The 17,633-nt window shown below is 42.4% G+C and overlaps 1 protein-coding gene across 1 annotated transcript; it reads left to right on the top strand.

The window, feature by feature from the left end:
- Nucleotides 1–187: 187 nt before the first annotated feature.
- On the top strand, nt 188–10,913 carry rab18a (RAB18A, member RAS oncogene family). The gene is made up of 7 exons (XM_041066215.1): nt 188–380; nt 2,880–2,935; nt 6,358–6,419; nt 6,714–6,786; nt 7,559–7,677; nt 8,220–8,286; nt 8,953–10,913. The coding sequence occupies exons 1-7, from the start codon at nt 313–315 to the stop codon at nt 9,120–9,122; spliced, it is 615 nt and encodes a 204-aa protein (XP_040922149.1). The 5' UTR covers nt 188–312; the 3' UTR covers nt 9,123–10,913.
- Nucleotides 10,914–17,633: the final 6,720 nt, after the last annotated feature.

The following is a 17,633-nucleotide window of genomic DNA, read 5'->3' as shown; positions in this document are numbered from 1 at the left end:
TGAACAGACATTGTACTGATGTTGTGTAACACTGGTAGGTTGTGTGTAACTTCCATGACTCCCGTATGTCACAACAGCGTCTGCTTTGTTATGTAATCGTAGAAATAAGCTGGTCAGATTTCCACCACGTTGGCGAACCATAAACCGGAAGTGGCAAAAAGTCACACCGGAAACGGCTGACGTGAGGCTCCTTACTAAGGCGCTGACAAACCTCTGCTCTGTAAACAGGGCAGCAAGTTATTCGCACACGTCGACTCAAACCGCCCGTTGTAGCCGCTTATCGAGAGCAACGCCGTTTGCCGTGCAGGCAACATGGAAGAAGACATACTAACAACGCTGAAAATACTGATAATAGGAGAAAGTGGCGTCGGGAAATCCAGGTAAACTGAAGTTACCTCCAAGAAATTGATGTCGTGGCTCACTGCTAACGTTTAGCTAGCTAGCGTTAGCTTAGCATCCCACCAAATAATGTGAGTTTTTGAGCTAAGGCAGTGGTTTAAAATGAGGTAGACGGCTCAGCTGCGGTTGTCCTCGTCTTTTAATGGAAAGCAGGATATATTTCGTGGCTGTTGTTAGCTAAAATGAGGTTTGTGGTGTGTTGGCTCTCAAGCTAACCTTAGGTTGCTGTGTGAGACACCAGGTAGGATAACCAGGTAATAACCCTCCAAGATAGGAGGGTTATTAAGAGTCAGTGTTGTTGATAATTTTATGGCTATTCCCTGTTTCTAATCTTATTATTTGTATTTGTAGCGGTAGCATCTCCGAAATCAAGTGTTTCACACATCATGATGAACAGCAGATAGCTACACGGGATAGCTTACTCTAATAGGTTCATGCTAAAGTAAGCTTGCCCTCCGTAGCAGGACTCTGGAAGGCGGTATTTGTTTTACCACACAGCTGATTTTTGCCATTAAATGGTAATGAGACATCTCTCGTTAGCAACCACAAATGAGCCTAATATCCAGAGCGGAGAGTATAATGTTTTTACCACCGTTAATCTGGCAGTTTGTGCTGTGTGGTATGCCAGCACAGAGCTTGGTCAGGTTTCCTGGTCTCCATCACTGTGGTCCAGACAGGCATGAAAGAATCCTGATAGCCAGCCCGAGCCATCAACCATCACATTGCAAACTATGGTAGCGGGTACAGCACGCCTCCCTCCAGAGCCATAGCACAGGATGAGCTGCCAAAGGCTCTGATGTAAGCCTTTTGAGAAGTGAACTGTCAGGCCATAATAATAATAATAATAATAATAATAATAATAATAATAATAATAATAATAATAATGATTGTCTGTGCAGACTGATGATCAGGCCTTAGGTTTGCAAAATTACAAGCTGTGTCATGAACCACTAAAGGACCTAATCCTTTTTGTACAGGACGCCCCAAGACTAAAGTCTTCAGAATCATCAAGTAGGGATCAGATTTAAAAGGGAAATGGGAATACCTTTCATTTTGGACCAGCCACGCGTCAGCCCACGATGTTGCAAATAATCTCAAATGTTTTTTGCTCTAATTCATGCTTAGATCACATGATGCCAGCAGTAATGCTTCCACTGATTCAGTAGCAATTATAGCTATTGTCAGTTCTATCTTTCTTTGTTCACTTTCCTAGCATAATCTTGTTTTTTATCCTTTTTAATTTTTTATCCTGTAGTGCTGCTAGTTTGCTTTGTTTTGTAGTTTGTCGTGAATGTACACTACTTTTTTTATGCACCCTTTTATGCACCTTCTTAATTGCACCTTTTCTGTGACTATTATTATTTATTAACCATACTACCTCTGCAATGAACTCTAAATACATAATCCCTGTAATTCCAGTTTACATTGACACTGTGCACTTTATCCACCCTGGTATTGTAAATATATACATATATATTGTATTTTTTTTTTTTGTGTCTTTTTTGAAATGTCTCTTTTCCACCTCATGCTGCTCAATGTGCCTTAAATTGTCCCCCCGGGGACAAATAAAGTTCTCTGAATCTGAATCTGAGGAGGGACTGAGTTTATGTTGACACTATAACATAGACCCAGGTTTGCTTATATTTCCAGAAAACAGACAAGTTTGAGTCCACCTGTAATGTACACAGCTGTCTTCATTCAGGCTAAGGGCAATGTTTCCAGAAAGCAATTTTGTATTATTACTAAATGGGCTTTTGCTTAATACAATAAACAAATTCAGGCTATGATTAGTTTCAAATGTCATTGTTTGAATCTCCTTGGGCCGGATGTGCTATTGTTGAATAGGTACACTGACTACACTAATTTTTGAATTGCATACAGATACTTAATTGGTTTCCTTGCAATCTGTAGAGGCCTTCAAATCATCAGGGAGATGTCTGCTTGGCAAGGAACACACAAGTTCCATTCTACCTGAACAAATGACTTACACAGAGTGCATTTCTATCTTGCCTGTCTCCAGACACAGCTCATTGGCTGCGCAGATCTCAAACAGTAAACACTCCTTGCTCCAGCATCCCTCCTGATGGCCTTAGAGGGAAAATAAGAGAATTATGCATGGATCAAGGGAAAAGAGTGAGCTTATTCCCATCATCAGCGCTTTGATTAAGGCCTTTGCACTTGATTAGTCATAGTTAAGAAATGAACCTTGTCCTGCTGACTGCAATCTGGCGGTGATATCATCTGGAGTTTGTGTGTGTAATGCAAGTGAAGGACAGACAGATCAATAGAAAGAGATAGAGATACAGAACTGGATAAGTCTGGTGCCGCAGGACACCCAGGCAAAGGGAAACCTGATCCGAGACCACAGATTTGCTCACCCAGTCTTGAATAGAATTACTGAAAAAGCCATTCTGCTCTGTGTGTTATTGATTAATAATGGACCCTAATCTCCTTTTTTTTTTCCATCTTCTTGTCAACAGCCTCCTCTTAAGATTCACAGACGACACGTTTGACCCAGAACAATCAGCAACAATAGGTGAGTAACACATCTGAGCTCAGCTAATGAAAAAAGTAAAGTAAAAACAAGGCTTTGTGAATCAAGAGGTGACAGCAACTGCAATCCAGTCCTCTGCAGAGTCAAAATGGGCCACAGTCTTTAACAACAGTACGCACACACCTCAGGCCTGAGTTCGTACTTTGCAGTGGTGTTGAACTGGACTGAATAGTTTTAAGAGTTGTTTCTAATTCACAGACACTAGAAGGGAACATTAGAAACACATTTCAGTTCATTTCAGTCCACTACAACAACACAATGAACTACAATCTCAGCAATAAACTTAGAGTTGAACAGCTCTCAAAGAACTGCTCATTATAAGCTTCATAAAGACAGAAAATATGGCAGAGCTGTTGTGCTGGATTACAGTAGACTGTATAGGAATACCTAATAAAGTTGCCAGGAGGTGTATATTAATGAAAAAATATGTTAATATAAGTACATAGTAAATTTTGTACACAATAATAGCAGAGTAGTTAGAATTTCCCTGGAGCTCTGTTAATATTACAGAAGAAGCCAGCGGTCAGGCTGCACGGCAAATGTTAGTGCCATTTATTATGCCTTTATTCTGCTTCTCAGGAGCCTTTAAAATGAATGTATTGCATGTTTACTTTGCTGGGATATGAAAATACTATTAGGAAGTATTACATCTGAATAATTTCCTCTCCATTATATAAACGTGGAATTTAGTTTAGTTCATTTAATTTCAAAAAGATTTGTGATAAAATGCATTTTATCAGGATCAAGTAAAAAAACAAAAAAACATTTACTCAGAGTAACTTTTACTCAGGTGAACCTGTCTGGCTTCATAGGGGTCAAGGGTCAAACACCTAGAATGTGAATAGTTTGAAAAAGCACCAGCTTTTAGTGAGCTTTTCAGTCCCAGCGTGAGCCTCACTGAACAGTTTGGCATTACCAGCAGTGCAGAGACAGTTTAAGTCCATCAGAATATTTGCAATGCCCACTACATCTGAGTTCTTAAGAACTGCTGTAGACAACAGTGGCTACCTCATTCAGAAAAGTGGACATGAACTGCTGTTCATTGGGCTTCCTAGTCTGGAGGCCCCGGCGAGGCTGCTGTCAGATACTGCACATTGCACTGAACAGCAAATCCACATCCAGAAGTTTCGTTATCTGTTCCAAGACCAGAACTGGCTCAGTCACCACCTTTGCTGCTCGTGTCTGTTACGCACTGAGTACTTCTTGCAAATAATTTAAAACAGAAATTAAAAGACAAGCATTGTTTGTTTTTTTTTTACAGTGGAGTCATAGTCAAGTTGAGGTCACAGAACAGAAATGTTTCCTGTTAGGATGTTTGCTAACTGAAGGTATGAGCACTTGGCAAACTGAAAGTAAAAGCCACCACAATACCACACACACTCACAGCCACAAACCTATCTGATGTGTTTTCAACTTAATGAGAGGTGTGAAAAAAAATCCCTACAACAGACCAGACAATCCATCTTCTCTGGAGAACTTAGTGATACATTATTTGTACAAGTGGAGGCTTTTCCAGTTTCTGGTGGATCTGCAAAAGACATCAGTGAGACAGAGACAGAGTGTGATTGAATGTGAACACCATTGTGAATGAGCACCTGCAATTTTTTTGTGTCTGTCTATCTATCTATCTATCTAACTAATGGTACAAATCATTTGATGCATCAAAGACACACATGCTATATTTTCAGGCGGTCTTCAGAACATCCTTATTGGGTTTATTGTCACTGAAGCATTCAACAACTCAAGATTTGTCAACGTATCGATGAGTTTGGGTTTAGAATATTTTTACTAATGTGATTTTTAAAATTCTTTAAACGCTCACAGTGCTGTCTTTGTTAAAACAACCGAAAGCACAGATTCCAAGAGGTTGAAACAGCGAAAACAATTTTTTTTTTCGAGGTCAAGTCATGGATCGCTACTGTTTTACTTGGCCAGCTGCGACGCTTTGCCAAACAGATGTCTTCATTGGACCAAAGCCACCCTCTCTGACTCAAGCCCTTCAGATTCAGACAAAAATCACTTTTAATCCACCATCACTCAATCTCAATTCAAGTATTTTCATCCTCACCACCCGAAAGCAGTTCATCTGAGGTTGTGTTTCACCTGCGAGTAGAGCTTTCTCTGTGCACTGTCACATTAGCACATATAATTTATCAGTTAGGGAAGAATTAATCAGTGTAACATCCAGTTATCTTTTGACTTTGACGAGGCTAAAGATAATCAGCAGACAGACGAGCTGCTGCCATGAAACTTTTATTGCTCCTTATTAAAGGTGAAAGACAGAAAATACAGAGTAACCATGTCATCTCCTGACAGCAGCTCTTACTGTTTTGAATGTAGTCGGACGTGTTGTGATGCTGTCAGTGTATTTATATGATATGACAAAGGGCTGTTTTGAGGTCCACCGTGAACGAGCTGGCCAGATCACACAGATCAGCCCAGCCTTGACTTCCAGTGGTCGTGGTATCTCGTTGTGTTGCGATATTACAAACAGATGCTTTGCTGTATGTTCTCTGGGAAGAATTTGTAGTAAATTAAAACAGGAGATGCCGGTCCAGGTTCAGAGAAATGTTTAGTGTAAACTCCTCTCCACATGCATCTGGCAACAGTATCTGAGCAACCCTGCTGGACTTGAGGAAGAGCTAGTTGTTGTGATTGACTGTGTGAACAGACTGTATATTTGTGTGCGGTACGCATACTGCTTGTCATATATCCTCGGCCTGTCTTCATGTCTCTTTTCTCCTCTGTTTTGGCTCTGAACTGAACTCCCCTCCTCAGTCCCAGATGTAAAAACAAGCCCATCACAAGTGTACATTTCCCTGGTAAATCTGTCAGTGGATGCTAAAACTCGGGCCAGTTTGTCATCCAGACACTGCACACACTGCACACAGAGATGCTGCACAAAGGCAATAGAGGAGATTTACTTGTTGAGGGGAAAGGGGACAACATTGTTATTTTCATGTAAATGTCTTTTCCTTTGGGAGCTGGCGGGGATTTTAGAGTTGAATCATTGCTGTCTGAGCCATTTAACAGGTGGTGGGTTTTTTTGTTTTGTGTTTTTTTTTTTTTTTTTTTTCACACAGACCTGTATTGGTTTCAGTTTAGCACATTAAACCACACAGTTCTTTTATGGTTTATATGAATACACAGTCACACCATAATTTAAATACAGGACATGGGATGGGCATAATGCCAGTCTGAATAACTTGGGTTAGCAGAAGTTCAGAGACATTGTGTGGTACGTGTGTTTTGACAATTCATCATCGATAATCATAGTCTGTCACCATGATAATATTCTTGGCAGTAATTGGCCAAACCTGTAAGAGTCATCACATTGGTCCTGAAGCAGGATGAGGTAATCACGAAGGTATGAGTGACTGACTGTCTTCTTGTCTGTCTTCTAGGTGTCGACTTTAAGGTGAAGACTATTTCTGTGGACGGTAACAAGGCGAAGTTGGCCATATGGGTGAGTGACAAACTCTGTGGCGATAACAATACTTGAACAGCGATGAGCATGTGGCTGTTATCTGTTAGTCAGAGCAGAGAGATTTAATTGTCCAACTCCTCCATGAATACAATTCTCTGAAGTCCCCAGAAGATGGCGCTTTTGTAACATCATTTCTGCCTGCATGCACCCGGACAGACACGGGGGAATCAGACTTGCTGTTTATGTCCGTCCACCCCTGGTTCTCCCTCTGTTTGAGCCGCCAGTTTTTCTTGTGAGTGTGTCCTCTGGTTCTGAGCTGGTTGTGTTTTGCAGGACACTGCAGGACAGGAGCGCTTCCGAACCCTGACGCCTAGTTACTACCGCGGTGCCCAGGGAGTCATCTTGGGTAAGCCAAGCTGTTGACGCCATCGTCGCAGTGTGTGTGTGTGTGTTTGCCCTGTTCGTTTCAGAGTCAGGCCCCTGGTTGTAAAAAGAGTGATGGCTTTTCATCCTGTGACCCTCACACACGCACACTCTCTTGCATGTCTCTCTGGAATTTAGTTTATACCCTCCTCATATGGACATGCATGTACAGCATGTGCACACACACACAGGAACTTAGTTAAACCTCTAAAACAGACTTCCTCTGCAGCCTATGGTTTTTGACCAGTCTAATGACATATAGAAACAGAAGGCGCCTTTCTACGGCACTGGGATTATGAGAGATCCCAATGTGATACCATGAGAAAACTTCAATCCCTTTGATTTTATCAAGCATTTGTTTTTGGTTAATACTGTTTTATTGCAGTTATTTAAATGTCTTTTTTTTATCTAATCAAGTTTTGTTTGTTTTTCAAAAGTTGAATTACCTTGTGAGTAAAAGTTTTCAGTTTAAATCCAGGGCCTGTCACATGTAATTAGTCTTACAGCCTGTGTGTTTCCTTTAGATAAACAGTACCATGATTATGCTCATATAATAATTCCCATTCTACCACATTGTCCTATTGCTTTACAATGTATTCTCAGACAAAGAAAAAAAAAACAATGAGAAGATTGTTTCTTCTCGTTGTTTTCATCCTTTCCCCGATCTTACTTTGGACCTCCGGTATCGTCACCTTACAGTGTGTGTATGTAATGGATTCATTCGGAGCTCGACTCATTCTTTTGGTTTTCTACAGTGTATGATGTGACACGACGAGAAACCTTTACCAAACTTGATAACTGGCTGAATGAGCTGGAGACGTACTGCACGAGGAACGACCTTGTCAAGATGCTGGTCGGAAACAAAATCGATAAGGTGAGTGGATACGTGTATGTATATGAAGTGTTTGTGTTCCCGCTCAGGCCAGCAAGGTTGTTTGATTAGGTATCAGCAGCTCGTTAAGATTTTTTTGGTTCATCTTCAGAACTTTTTGCTTTGGCTCTTATGGTTATGACCAAAGAAATTCATAAGTTTGAATTGTATCTGCTTTTTTTGACAAACTTTAAAAATGGAAATACACATTTTCTTTGTAGAAACATATATTCCACAGAAGGAGATAAATTGCCAGAAATAAGTATTAAAAAAAAACAAAACAGCTTACACCCATTTGACAAATGACAGAAGTAAAAGACCATGGCAGCCCCACTTTCATATTTCTGGCAGCTGGTCCTTTACCAGGATACCAGAATCAGTCAGCGGGGATAAAAAAATGCCCACTAAGTAGAGCATTATGAATTTATTGTGTCCTGTTTTTTGTCTGCGAAAATCACTTTTCCTCTCTGCCCTGCGAAGACCACAGCAGCTGACAGCTCTACCCGGCAGACCTCAAATAAGCCATTACCTCTCTTTTGTTTTAGGAAAACCACGAGCTAGACAGGGCCGAAGGGCTGAAGTTTGCAAGAAAACATTCCATGCTTTTTATAGGTAAGTCAGGAGGATTCCCCACTCTGCAAAGACCTGCTGGGCATGAGTTACAGCAGACTGTTACGCAGGCAAAACAGCTTTTGAAATAACTGTCATACTTGCTGAGGAATGCTTGCATAGTTCTATTTATAAAACAGGCTTCATATATCATCTTCCATGTGCTCTCATTTTTTCCCCTGTGCTTTTATTTTTCACATTTGTCAGAAAAAGACTACGCAGAAGACTTGAAGTGGCGTGCACTTCAAGTTAAACACCCAAGTTTTTATCTTCATTAAACACTGAAAAATGTCATTTTTCAAAAATGCTTCTTGAAATGAAAAGATTTCACTCTGTTTCCTAGTATATAATTTCTGATTTTGGCTTTCTAATTAAAATGTATTTCTTTATCCCATGGTTATTACCATTATAATGTTTCTGGATATCATCACACTGTCGAGCGGGCGTTGACTACGTCCCCTAATAACCTCCAAAGGTCCACTATTAGCGTCTGGAGAGGACAGTTAGTGTTGAAACATTTTCCACCGCTCGCTGCTGCTGCTGCGGTCAGAGAGCCAAGCAGACGACGACATTAAGATGCAGATGTTAACATTTGTTGTATCTGAATCTCATCTCCTTCTCTCCGTCCCTCCACTCCATCATCTCTCTGTGCTGTCTGTGTTTTCCCAGAGGCGAGTGCTAAGACCAGGGACGGTGTTCAGTGTGCGTTCGAGGAGCTGGTGGAGAAGATCATTCAGACTCCCGGCTTATGGCAGAGCGAGAACCACGGCCGAGGAGTCCAGCTCTCCGACGAGGACGCGGGAGGTGGAACCTGCGGCGGCTACTGCTCCCTGGTCTAGACAACGCTCACATAAAGTACACACACACACATGTTCAGACATACACGTGTGAATACCAGACACAGTGTCACACAGTCAAACACAAACATAAACACACACACTTGAAAGAACACCCCTCTTCCCACTGTAAGCTGTCCTGTGCTGAGCTCCCTACTCAGACATGAAGGCCGTGGACGTCTCCGCTCCACTGAGCTGTAAAGGGGTTGACCGTCCACACACACACACACATACACACACACTACTTTTTGCACACTTTGTAATAACAACGCTGCGCTAAAATGCACATGCAGCTCAGCCTTCCTCTTAATGAAATCTGAGTGAGTTGACTCTCCTCTGTTTTGTTTTGAGTTACACTTTCGTGCAGTTTGAGGAGTTTAAGGATCTTGGTCAAAACTTTTTTTATTTTTTTTTTTCCCCAGTTTCTCACTATGCTTTGGGATTTAACTTTAACAGGACAATTGAGTCAAAAAGTGTGAACCAAAGTTTGTCGGACAAATGGTTAAATCTCTGAGCTCGATTATGAGAACAGAAAACTTTATTTTATTTTTTTTTTTGACCGAGGCTCTTTTCCTGTCTCCAGCATGCTTTTTGTTCTCAGAGCATCTTGCCTTAGCAAGCACATCTGTGTCAGTGCAGAGCTTCGTCTTTCCTCTGGTCCTGCCCCGCCCCCCACTCCCCCACTCCCCCAAACAGCTCGTACTGAACATTATGCTGCTTATAGAAAATCTTATCAAGCCAACCCATCCTGTATTCCATCTCACCACTCTCAGTCAAAGACTTGGATCATATGTCTCTGTTGTCTACACAGCTGCCTCATTTCTTCAGAATATAATAGAGTTACCAAGTGTTTGAAATGACGTTTTACTACTTTTATTGACTTGGACTTTAAGCCTTTGGTGTGTTTTGAAGAGTGCATAAATCAAAGAGATTGGCACCAGCGGGCTTTCCACTGGGTGCAGAAGAAGAGGGAACCTCTTAAAATTGCACGCCTTTTTTTTGTAACCAGTTGCTTTAATGGAGTGCGACCTACTGGCACTCCCTCACTCAGACAGATAATATCAGTAATATCACTAGCGTTGCTGCAGTCTTTCATATAGATTCCTTTGACTGAGCAGAGACAAAGGAAAAGTGTCCAATATTAAACAGGGCAGTGACTCATAAGGGTGTTTCCACTGAATTTGGAAAATCAAAGAGCTGCGTGCTCCACCTTGCTAATGGATTTCACAGTACCCCTATCTCTGTGTGTGTATCTGAGAAGCAGTTATAAATGTACTGTACCCCTGACCTCTGACCCTATTTGTAGTATTTGAGTGCTGATGTATGGTCTTGGAAATTCTGGGAAATGTAGTTCTGAGAGTTTGACAGTTCAAAGGGGATGAAAATGGACATGGATAAATAGCATGTCTTAAGATGGAATTTTTAAAAATCTCTTTTTAATTGCATGGGAAATTCTTGTGTGCCATTCTTTTCTTCTTTTGTCTTTGTCCAGTGAATGACCTTCAGAGGCTGTTTACTATAAACACATTAACTTATATTTAGCACAGAATAAAACATTGCATAACGGTTTACCATTTGAATTTAATGGTACAGAATAATAAGGCAAAAAGGAAGCAGGCTTTTACTTATGAAACCAGTATAGCTCTTTTTTTGTGTTCATAAATAAAGTTGTAAATTCTGTGTATTTTAGACTTTGGTGGGATAATTCCTGTATGAACTGTAAAGCTGAATGTATATTGCATATTTCACTACAGCCCGCCCTGTGTATTAAACAAAATAAAATTCTTTTTTAAGTGAAAATGTGGGTATGAATCTAGACTCAGCCTTTGTTGTGGAGCTGCTGACACTGTTACCTGAAGGGCTTCATTGACGTTGAAGAATTAGTCTTTTCAAATAATGTCTTAAATGTCCAAGTCTTCATAACAGATAACCAATAACTCCCTGCCATCATGCCATGTTGGAAATGTCACTGTTAGGTGATGGGTTTTTCACTCAGCGCCTTTCACATTCCTCTGTCCACAGAATCAAGACTTGTGTTTAAACAGTGTCCGAGGAACCCCCAGACCCCAGACGTGTGATTTATCTAAATCATCTTTTTGGCAGATTTCTCAGGAAACACCACCACAGCCATAACTCACTCTACCAGTGCTTTAACTGGGATGTGAATAATTCCTGGGCGATTATGAAAGGGCCGGGGCTGGCAGCCAGAGCGAGGACTCTTCCCCTGTAGCATATCCCTCATCTCTCGCCACAGTCCAGGCAGCCGTCTGGAAATATGTCTCAGTCAAACAACAACGGAGGCATACAGCGTAATAATGCCTTCATGTGGTCCAACCATGTGCTGAGCTGCAGCGCTGCTGTTTCCTCATGCCTACACTGGAAAGACGTCAGCTACTCAAGCGGCTGAGCTCACAGATTTTATGTTTTTTTGAGAATAATTTACAGAGTTGGTCGATGCACATTCCTTGTGTTGCCACATCATGAGAAGTGGGCTGGTGTGTAGCCCCCCCCCCCCCCCCCCCCCCCCCCCTTTCCTCAGATTTCCATTTAGAGGGACCTCACTGTCATTTGAAAACTGGACAAAGCTCAATTGTTGACTTGGACTTTGTTGATTTCTCGGCCACAAACTTCTGGCTACAAAAGCTTTGAATGAAGTTAAGCTGTTGTGGATATGGAAGGAAGAACTAAACACTCTTTGGAACATCCAGACTCATTAACTCCCAGAACCGTCTTGTCCTGATCCACCTTGTTGCCTCGAAGCCTGAGAGCAGCTCTGCAGGGAGAGCTTGATGGACTGCTTTCTGTCATGCTGTCTTGTGTCTGAGCGTGCAGCCAGCCGCTAAGCTAACACAGCAGATCTGGCTCTCATTAACACAGTCTTGTCTCCCTGCTCCTCCTCTGCCTGCCATAGTGGCGGGCCGTATGGATTAGCGCTCAGACGAGCCCCTCAGGAGAGCAGTCATGCTGTCATGTGTAAAAATGTTATGAGACGTCGGGCATCGTTTCATAAGGTGTTGGGTTCCCAGACGTCACTCACTTTGTCGTGCTCATTGCTGGTTTGCTATCAGGTAATTGTTTTGCCATGTTGTCTTATGAGAGCAAGAAGAAGAGTGAGAGGATGATTGGAAAGATCATGCTTTGCCACAACCACCTGAACTGTGTATTGTAGCGAGGAGCTAATATGTTTGCCATACGGTCATCTCTGTTAATGTTATATGGCTGCGAGGTGCTGCCGGGCCTTCTCACAGTTCACTTTAACCAAATTCTTGGACAGGGCATCAAGATCAAACCGTTCTCTTCAGACAACCTTCCTTGTTCTGGGCAGAAAAAAAAAGGACTTGGAGGCATTTGTAGGTCTGCAGACTGTTTCACTGTTTACGTTCTGAGGTGAGGTAGAGGAAAATGCCCCTGTGCTCCTGCTCTTTCCTTCCTCTGAATCAGCCAAAGCCGAGCTCTGGCCTCTCTTAGGTTACACTCTGAGCACCATAAGGCTGTGAGGTAATGACCGGCATGCCCAGAACTGATGGCTCTGTCACTGCAGGTGGAAACACTTTGATTATGTGGGACCCTGTGTTTACACTGTTGCACCCGTTTACATTTAGACCCTTTGACATTTCATCAGGCGGCGGGAGTGTCTCTTTTCAGGACTGTGATCTGTTTTGAGCTGCGCGACCTGCTGTAGGCCTCAGCCTCCGTCAGTCAGCCTCCCTCCTCTTAACTCACTGTGACAATCCTTGAATCTTCTTGTGTGGGCCTCATATAAAGCTCCTTTTAAAATAATATGACATTTTTAATATTTCAGCTAAGCAGAGTACCTGAATGGATTCTGTCGACCCAGAGGCTTACCCACATCCTCAGAAGCAGCAGGCCTGTATGTGTGCCCATCAGTCACACTAGGCCCCCCATAACCTAATAAGAACGGGCCCCGGGTATGCAGGAAACTTCTGTACTTGTTTGGTGTGAACCTCTGACCTCGGATCCATGTAAGTCAATTCAGCTTTAATAGGGCTGTAATTGAGTTTCATCATATTTGATACCCTGTCAATCTAATTTAAGCCTAAATGATTGTATTGTAACCCACTCCTGTTATTTTCAAAAACACTGCGCTCTGTGTACAGGCCCTAGGAAAGCAGGAGGAGGGGGCTCCTCACCCTCGAAGAGAAAACTCCTGTCACCGTGGGGGTTGCCTTCATCCCATCCTCAGGTTACTGTGGCAATAAGCAAAGGGAGCTGAGGACGGGCGGGCAGCAGGGGCACGACCACCTTGTAGAAACAAAACGGAAGGATGAGTAAGTTCATTCATCATCTCACCACCCTTATTTCCCCTTGTTCACGGTGCTCCTGCCCCATGTAGCATACCTCTGGCCCTACGCCGCCTCTCCATCTCAGATTCCGTGGCCGTGTTGTCATTCAGTGTATCACAAGACCCGTACAGATCTCGCTCATGCTACCGCTACAACATGGAAGCAAATACCCATGTACCCAGGCCATCAGCTTCTATAATAAACTAATCACTCTGTATCAACACGGGTTGGGTGTAAGCTTTCCACATGCCTCAAACTTTTTCATTTTCATGGACTAGACACATGCTTCTCCTGCATCGCTTTGCTCCTTGTGAAGAAAAAAAATCCACATTAATAAACTCCCCCTTTGGGTGAGATGATTGGCATGTATAGAAACAAATTCATTATTTTGTATAAATAATCCGGCCCCTGTGTTGTAATTGCACTGCTTATTTTTCTTTGCCAAGCTGATCTCGATTTTGTGGTTGGACCAGAGAACTTGTAGTAAACCACCGAGACTAAAAGACCCCAATTTCACTGTCTTTGAAGAGACAAGGGGGTCTGGAAGGCCATGGAAGCGGTGTTTTTTTTCCACCGGGTCAGACCTCAGCCGAGCAGAGCTTAGGGATAGAGTTCAGAGGTTGAACTTTTTGGCACTTTCCTTAGGTCTTGCAGGGTCTCGTAGCTCGAGGCCTTAACCTTATTACAGCTTCACATCACTGTGTTTTTTCCTGACCGTTTGCAATCCTCTGTGCCTTGGATGTAACCCGAGTTAAGGTTTATTACTGCAAACCACAGGAAGCTCGGGCTCTCTGACTGTATAGTGGACAATTGAATTTGAAAACACAAAGCCAACCTCTACCTCTCCCAACCTCCCACTAGCAAGCTAAAGTCAAATAAAGCTCTCTCCAAGGAAATCGTACCCAGGTCACACAAACACGAGATGCGTCACATGTTCGAGGGTTTCATTTGATTCAGGCTGTGTGTATCCTCTCTCCACTTTGTCGCAGGATTTCCTTTCAATCAGATTATGGGGAATAACAGAGGCGTGACAAGTGTTTTGTAACCACATAGCTTGCGAGAGTCATTTAGTGGGGTTCAACCACAGGTACTTCTGTCTGTCCAGTGACATGAGAGAGGACATTGTTTGATCTCTGGTTCCTCAAAGCTGCTCATAGATCAAGAAACGAGGAAGTGGGGCTTTTTCAGGGCAGGCCAAGTAGTTCAGATGTCTTGTCGTGGGCTGAAGAGATGAAAAATGGCACAAGCACAAAGAAACTACAAATCTGGCCTATTAGATGAACCAAATCTATAACTGAGATCTCTCACCAGCTGCCTTAGCAGCAGAGTTGTCTTATTTTAGGTGTGTGTTGGGTACTGGACCTCAGAGTGTAGTGACTGTGGTTTACTTTTTTGTTTTGTACACATTTCTATAACATCTGTAATTTTTCATATGGTGAAAAAAAGCCTGATTCTGGTCTCAACTGACCTTTGACCAAATCAGTTGTTACCGTGTTTTGGTTTTGTCGGACTGTTCTGCTCTTGGAATTTCGAGAAGCTCTATTTTTTGATTGTTTGTTTCAGATGTCGGAGGAAACTGACACCTTCAGATGCCATAGTCTTGCTAACCAGATGTGCGCACATGTGGGCATTCCTTTTTGCTGTCCTGCATGCTAACACTTAGACTGTGTCTGTGTGTGAGAGTAGTGGGCTGTAATGGTAGCTACAGTACTGCAGCGGCTATTTTGTCTACACTTCACCACCTTCAGCTGTAATATGGCTCATATTATTACCCTGCTGAGCTCCAGCTTGTCTAAACGCCACAGAGCTCTCCTCTTCCTTTTCTTCCTTTTACATCAGCTTTCACAAACACTGTGCCCAGAGTGGGCTTGTAATAAAAGACCAACACCCCCCACCTCCGCAGCACTGCTGCCTGGTGCCCTCCTGGGGCTGTGAACAGATAGGGTAACAGCAGTGTGTGGGTGTAGCATGATTCTGCTTCCCCACAGCTCCAACCTTGGCTTCTTGCTCGCGGCGCCCGGAGTGGCTCCCAAATTCACTTATGGTGTTGGATGCCTGGGTTCGCCTTCCCAGCAGGCAGCGGTGCTACGCTCAAATATTTACATTCATCCAATCAAGCAGCAGACAGTAGTACATATACTTCAGTGAGGCCATGAGCTGCCATCTATTACCACCTTCACTGTGCTGAGATCAAGGACTTGCTCCGATCTCCACGATGGACCAGTTTTAAAAGCTAAACCTGCTGCGGTCCCTGCTGTTTCCAGTCTTTATGCTGAACTAACTGGCTGCTAGCAGTAACCTTATATAGTTAGATGAGCAGACTGGTACAGACTGATACAGCTATTGGCAAGAAAGTAAATTAGCATATTTGCCAATGTGTTTGGAAAAGAAATGGAAAAAAAAAAAAAAAAAGCCAGAGCTTTAAATCACATTCAGTGTGTATCTGTGTGATCAGAGTCAGAAAGACACAGCTACACTGTGGCAATAACACATGAAAATTCATTTATTATTGTCTCCGTATCCCTCCCTCTTGTTTCAGACACATTTTTGTTTCAGTACATAAGTTTTGACTGAACTGATTTGTCTCCTCAAATACAAACCAAATGGGCCATTAGGCTTCTTTTCAGTTGCCATATCTCACTGTTGTGCATACTAACCCCGGCTCAGCCAAGCTGCTGCGGGCGCAAAAATTATGACAGCTGTCTCAGGTGAACGGTGCAATATTTGCTTTCTGTCATGGCAACACTGACAGGTTTTAAGTTGCATGTACCGTTGGTTGGATGCTTCAGGAACCTGCTACCACTGAAACAAAATCCAACTCCATGCAGTTTTTTTTTTTTTTTTTTTTTTAACTTATTAAAAACCGTTCGCTCTGTGTCACATGAGAGAGAGAAATCAGGCTTGTGAGTCCAACCTAACTCGCCATCTCTGCATCCTCCTTGTGTGGAATGCTCCCCCCTTCCACCAGCTCGGACACGCCGGTCACAGCCAGGCGACTCTAGAAGAAAAGGACACTGTATGAGACCATATATGTCCTCATGAGGTGGTCCCACAGTCATTTGCACCCAAAAATGGTATGAGGCGTGATGATTGAGTTTAGAGGCAGAATTCAGAGAGTTGCACAGTGTTTGCTCTGTAGACAGTGAAAAGACCATATTTTCCGAAGTCCACGGGAGGTCTCATGCGGTCCTTGCCAAATGGTGCTAAAGTCACGCAGCTCGCTATAAAGTGCCACTGTGCACATCACAGAGGTCTCCTCAGCGGCAGATGAAGCACGGCTGAAGATGAGCTCTGATTGGTTTCCTCCAACAAGAGGAAACAGTGCAGAGGTCTGCTCTAGAAACTGGACTTGGTTTTGGAAGTTTAGCTTTAGCCAGCACTGGCATCCATCTATGAGCATTAATTAGGTCCAGGATTTGGGAAGAACTGATCATTTCTGATTAAATTTCCCCACTAAATATCCAAAAAAAAAAAAAAAAAGCAACTGAAGTCCAGAAGCATTAACAGACTTTATGCCTTCTGAGACAGTTCTTAATTTACTATCATAAAAAACTCTGGCTATTGTAGGTTTTATTTTTCTTCATGCAGACCACCTTTACTGTCTCTGTTCACTTGCTGTAATTTGGATTTCAGAGCTTGAGTTAAATTCCAGTTCATATTAAAGATACTGGATCATGAAGGACAATAAATCACAGTAATTCACTTTTTGAGTTGATAAAATTGCATCATTTCAACAGTTAAACTGTCCCTTATTGTCACATGGGGAAAAATAATCATATTCAGTATCTAAGTTTCTTAAAGTCAGACTTTAGATCAGACTTTTGTAGAGATAGTTATGATTTTTAGATATATGGTATGCACATTGTGAAATGTGAGATCGTTAAATGAATGGAGGCCACAGCCTGTTTCAGCTGCGCTTCACAGACGTACAGTATTTGTGCCAGTTTGTCATAGAGATAGGAAAATATTCCCCCTTTCAAAATGTCTTTGTCCTTTTCAAGTCTGCAGAGTCAACAACCAGGAAAGTAACTGAAGTGAAAGCACAGCATGGAGACATTTGTTTATCATTGCATTACAGCTCATACATGTATTAACATACAGTGATGAGCTGCATTTAATCTTGCTGGTTCAGGTAGAGCTTGTTTGTCCTGCTGAGTAGTTTAATTTATAGAAATACACAAACATTACACATTCTGAAGATCTGAATTTA

The sequence above is a fragment of the Toxotes jaculatrix genome, chromosome 20 (genome assembly GCF_017976425.1).
Source record: "Toxotes jaculatrix isolate fToxJac2 chromosome 20, fToxJac2.pri, whole genome shotgun sequence".
Classification (NCBI taxonomy): Eukaryota; Metazoa; Chordata; class Actinopteri; family Toxotidae; genus Toxotes; species Toxotes jaculatrix.
Note: the sequence above shows the minus strand (reverse complement) of the source record. Positions and strands in the feature narration are given on the sequence as shown.

Excerpts from the sequence above, each read along its gene's own strand:
- rab18a (XM_041066215.1), top strand. The coding sequence starts at position 313 with ATGGAAGAAGACATACTAACAACGCTGAAAATACTGATAATAGGAGAA. Across the intron at positions 6,420-6,713 it reads AGGCGAAGTTGGCCATATGG|GACACTGCAGGACAGGAGCG; the intron begins GTGAGTGACAAA and ends TGTGTTTTGCAG. Across the intron at positions 8,287-8,952 it reads ACATTCCATGCTTTTTATAG|AGGCGAGTGCTAAGACCAGG; the intron begins GTAAGTCAGGAG and ends GTGTTTTCCCAG.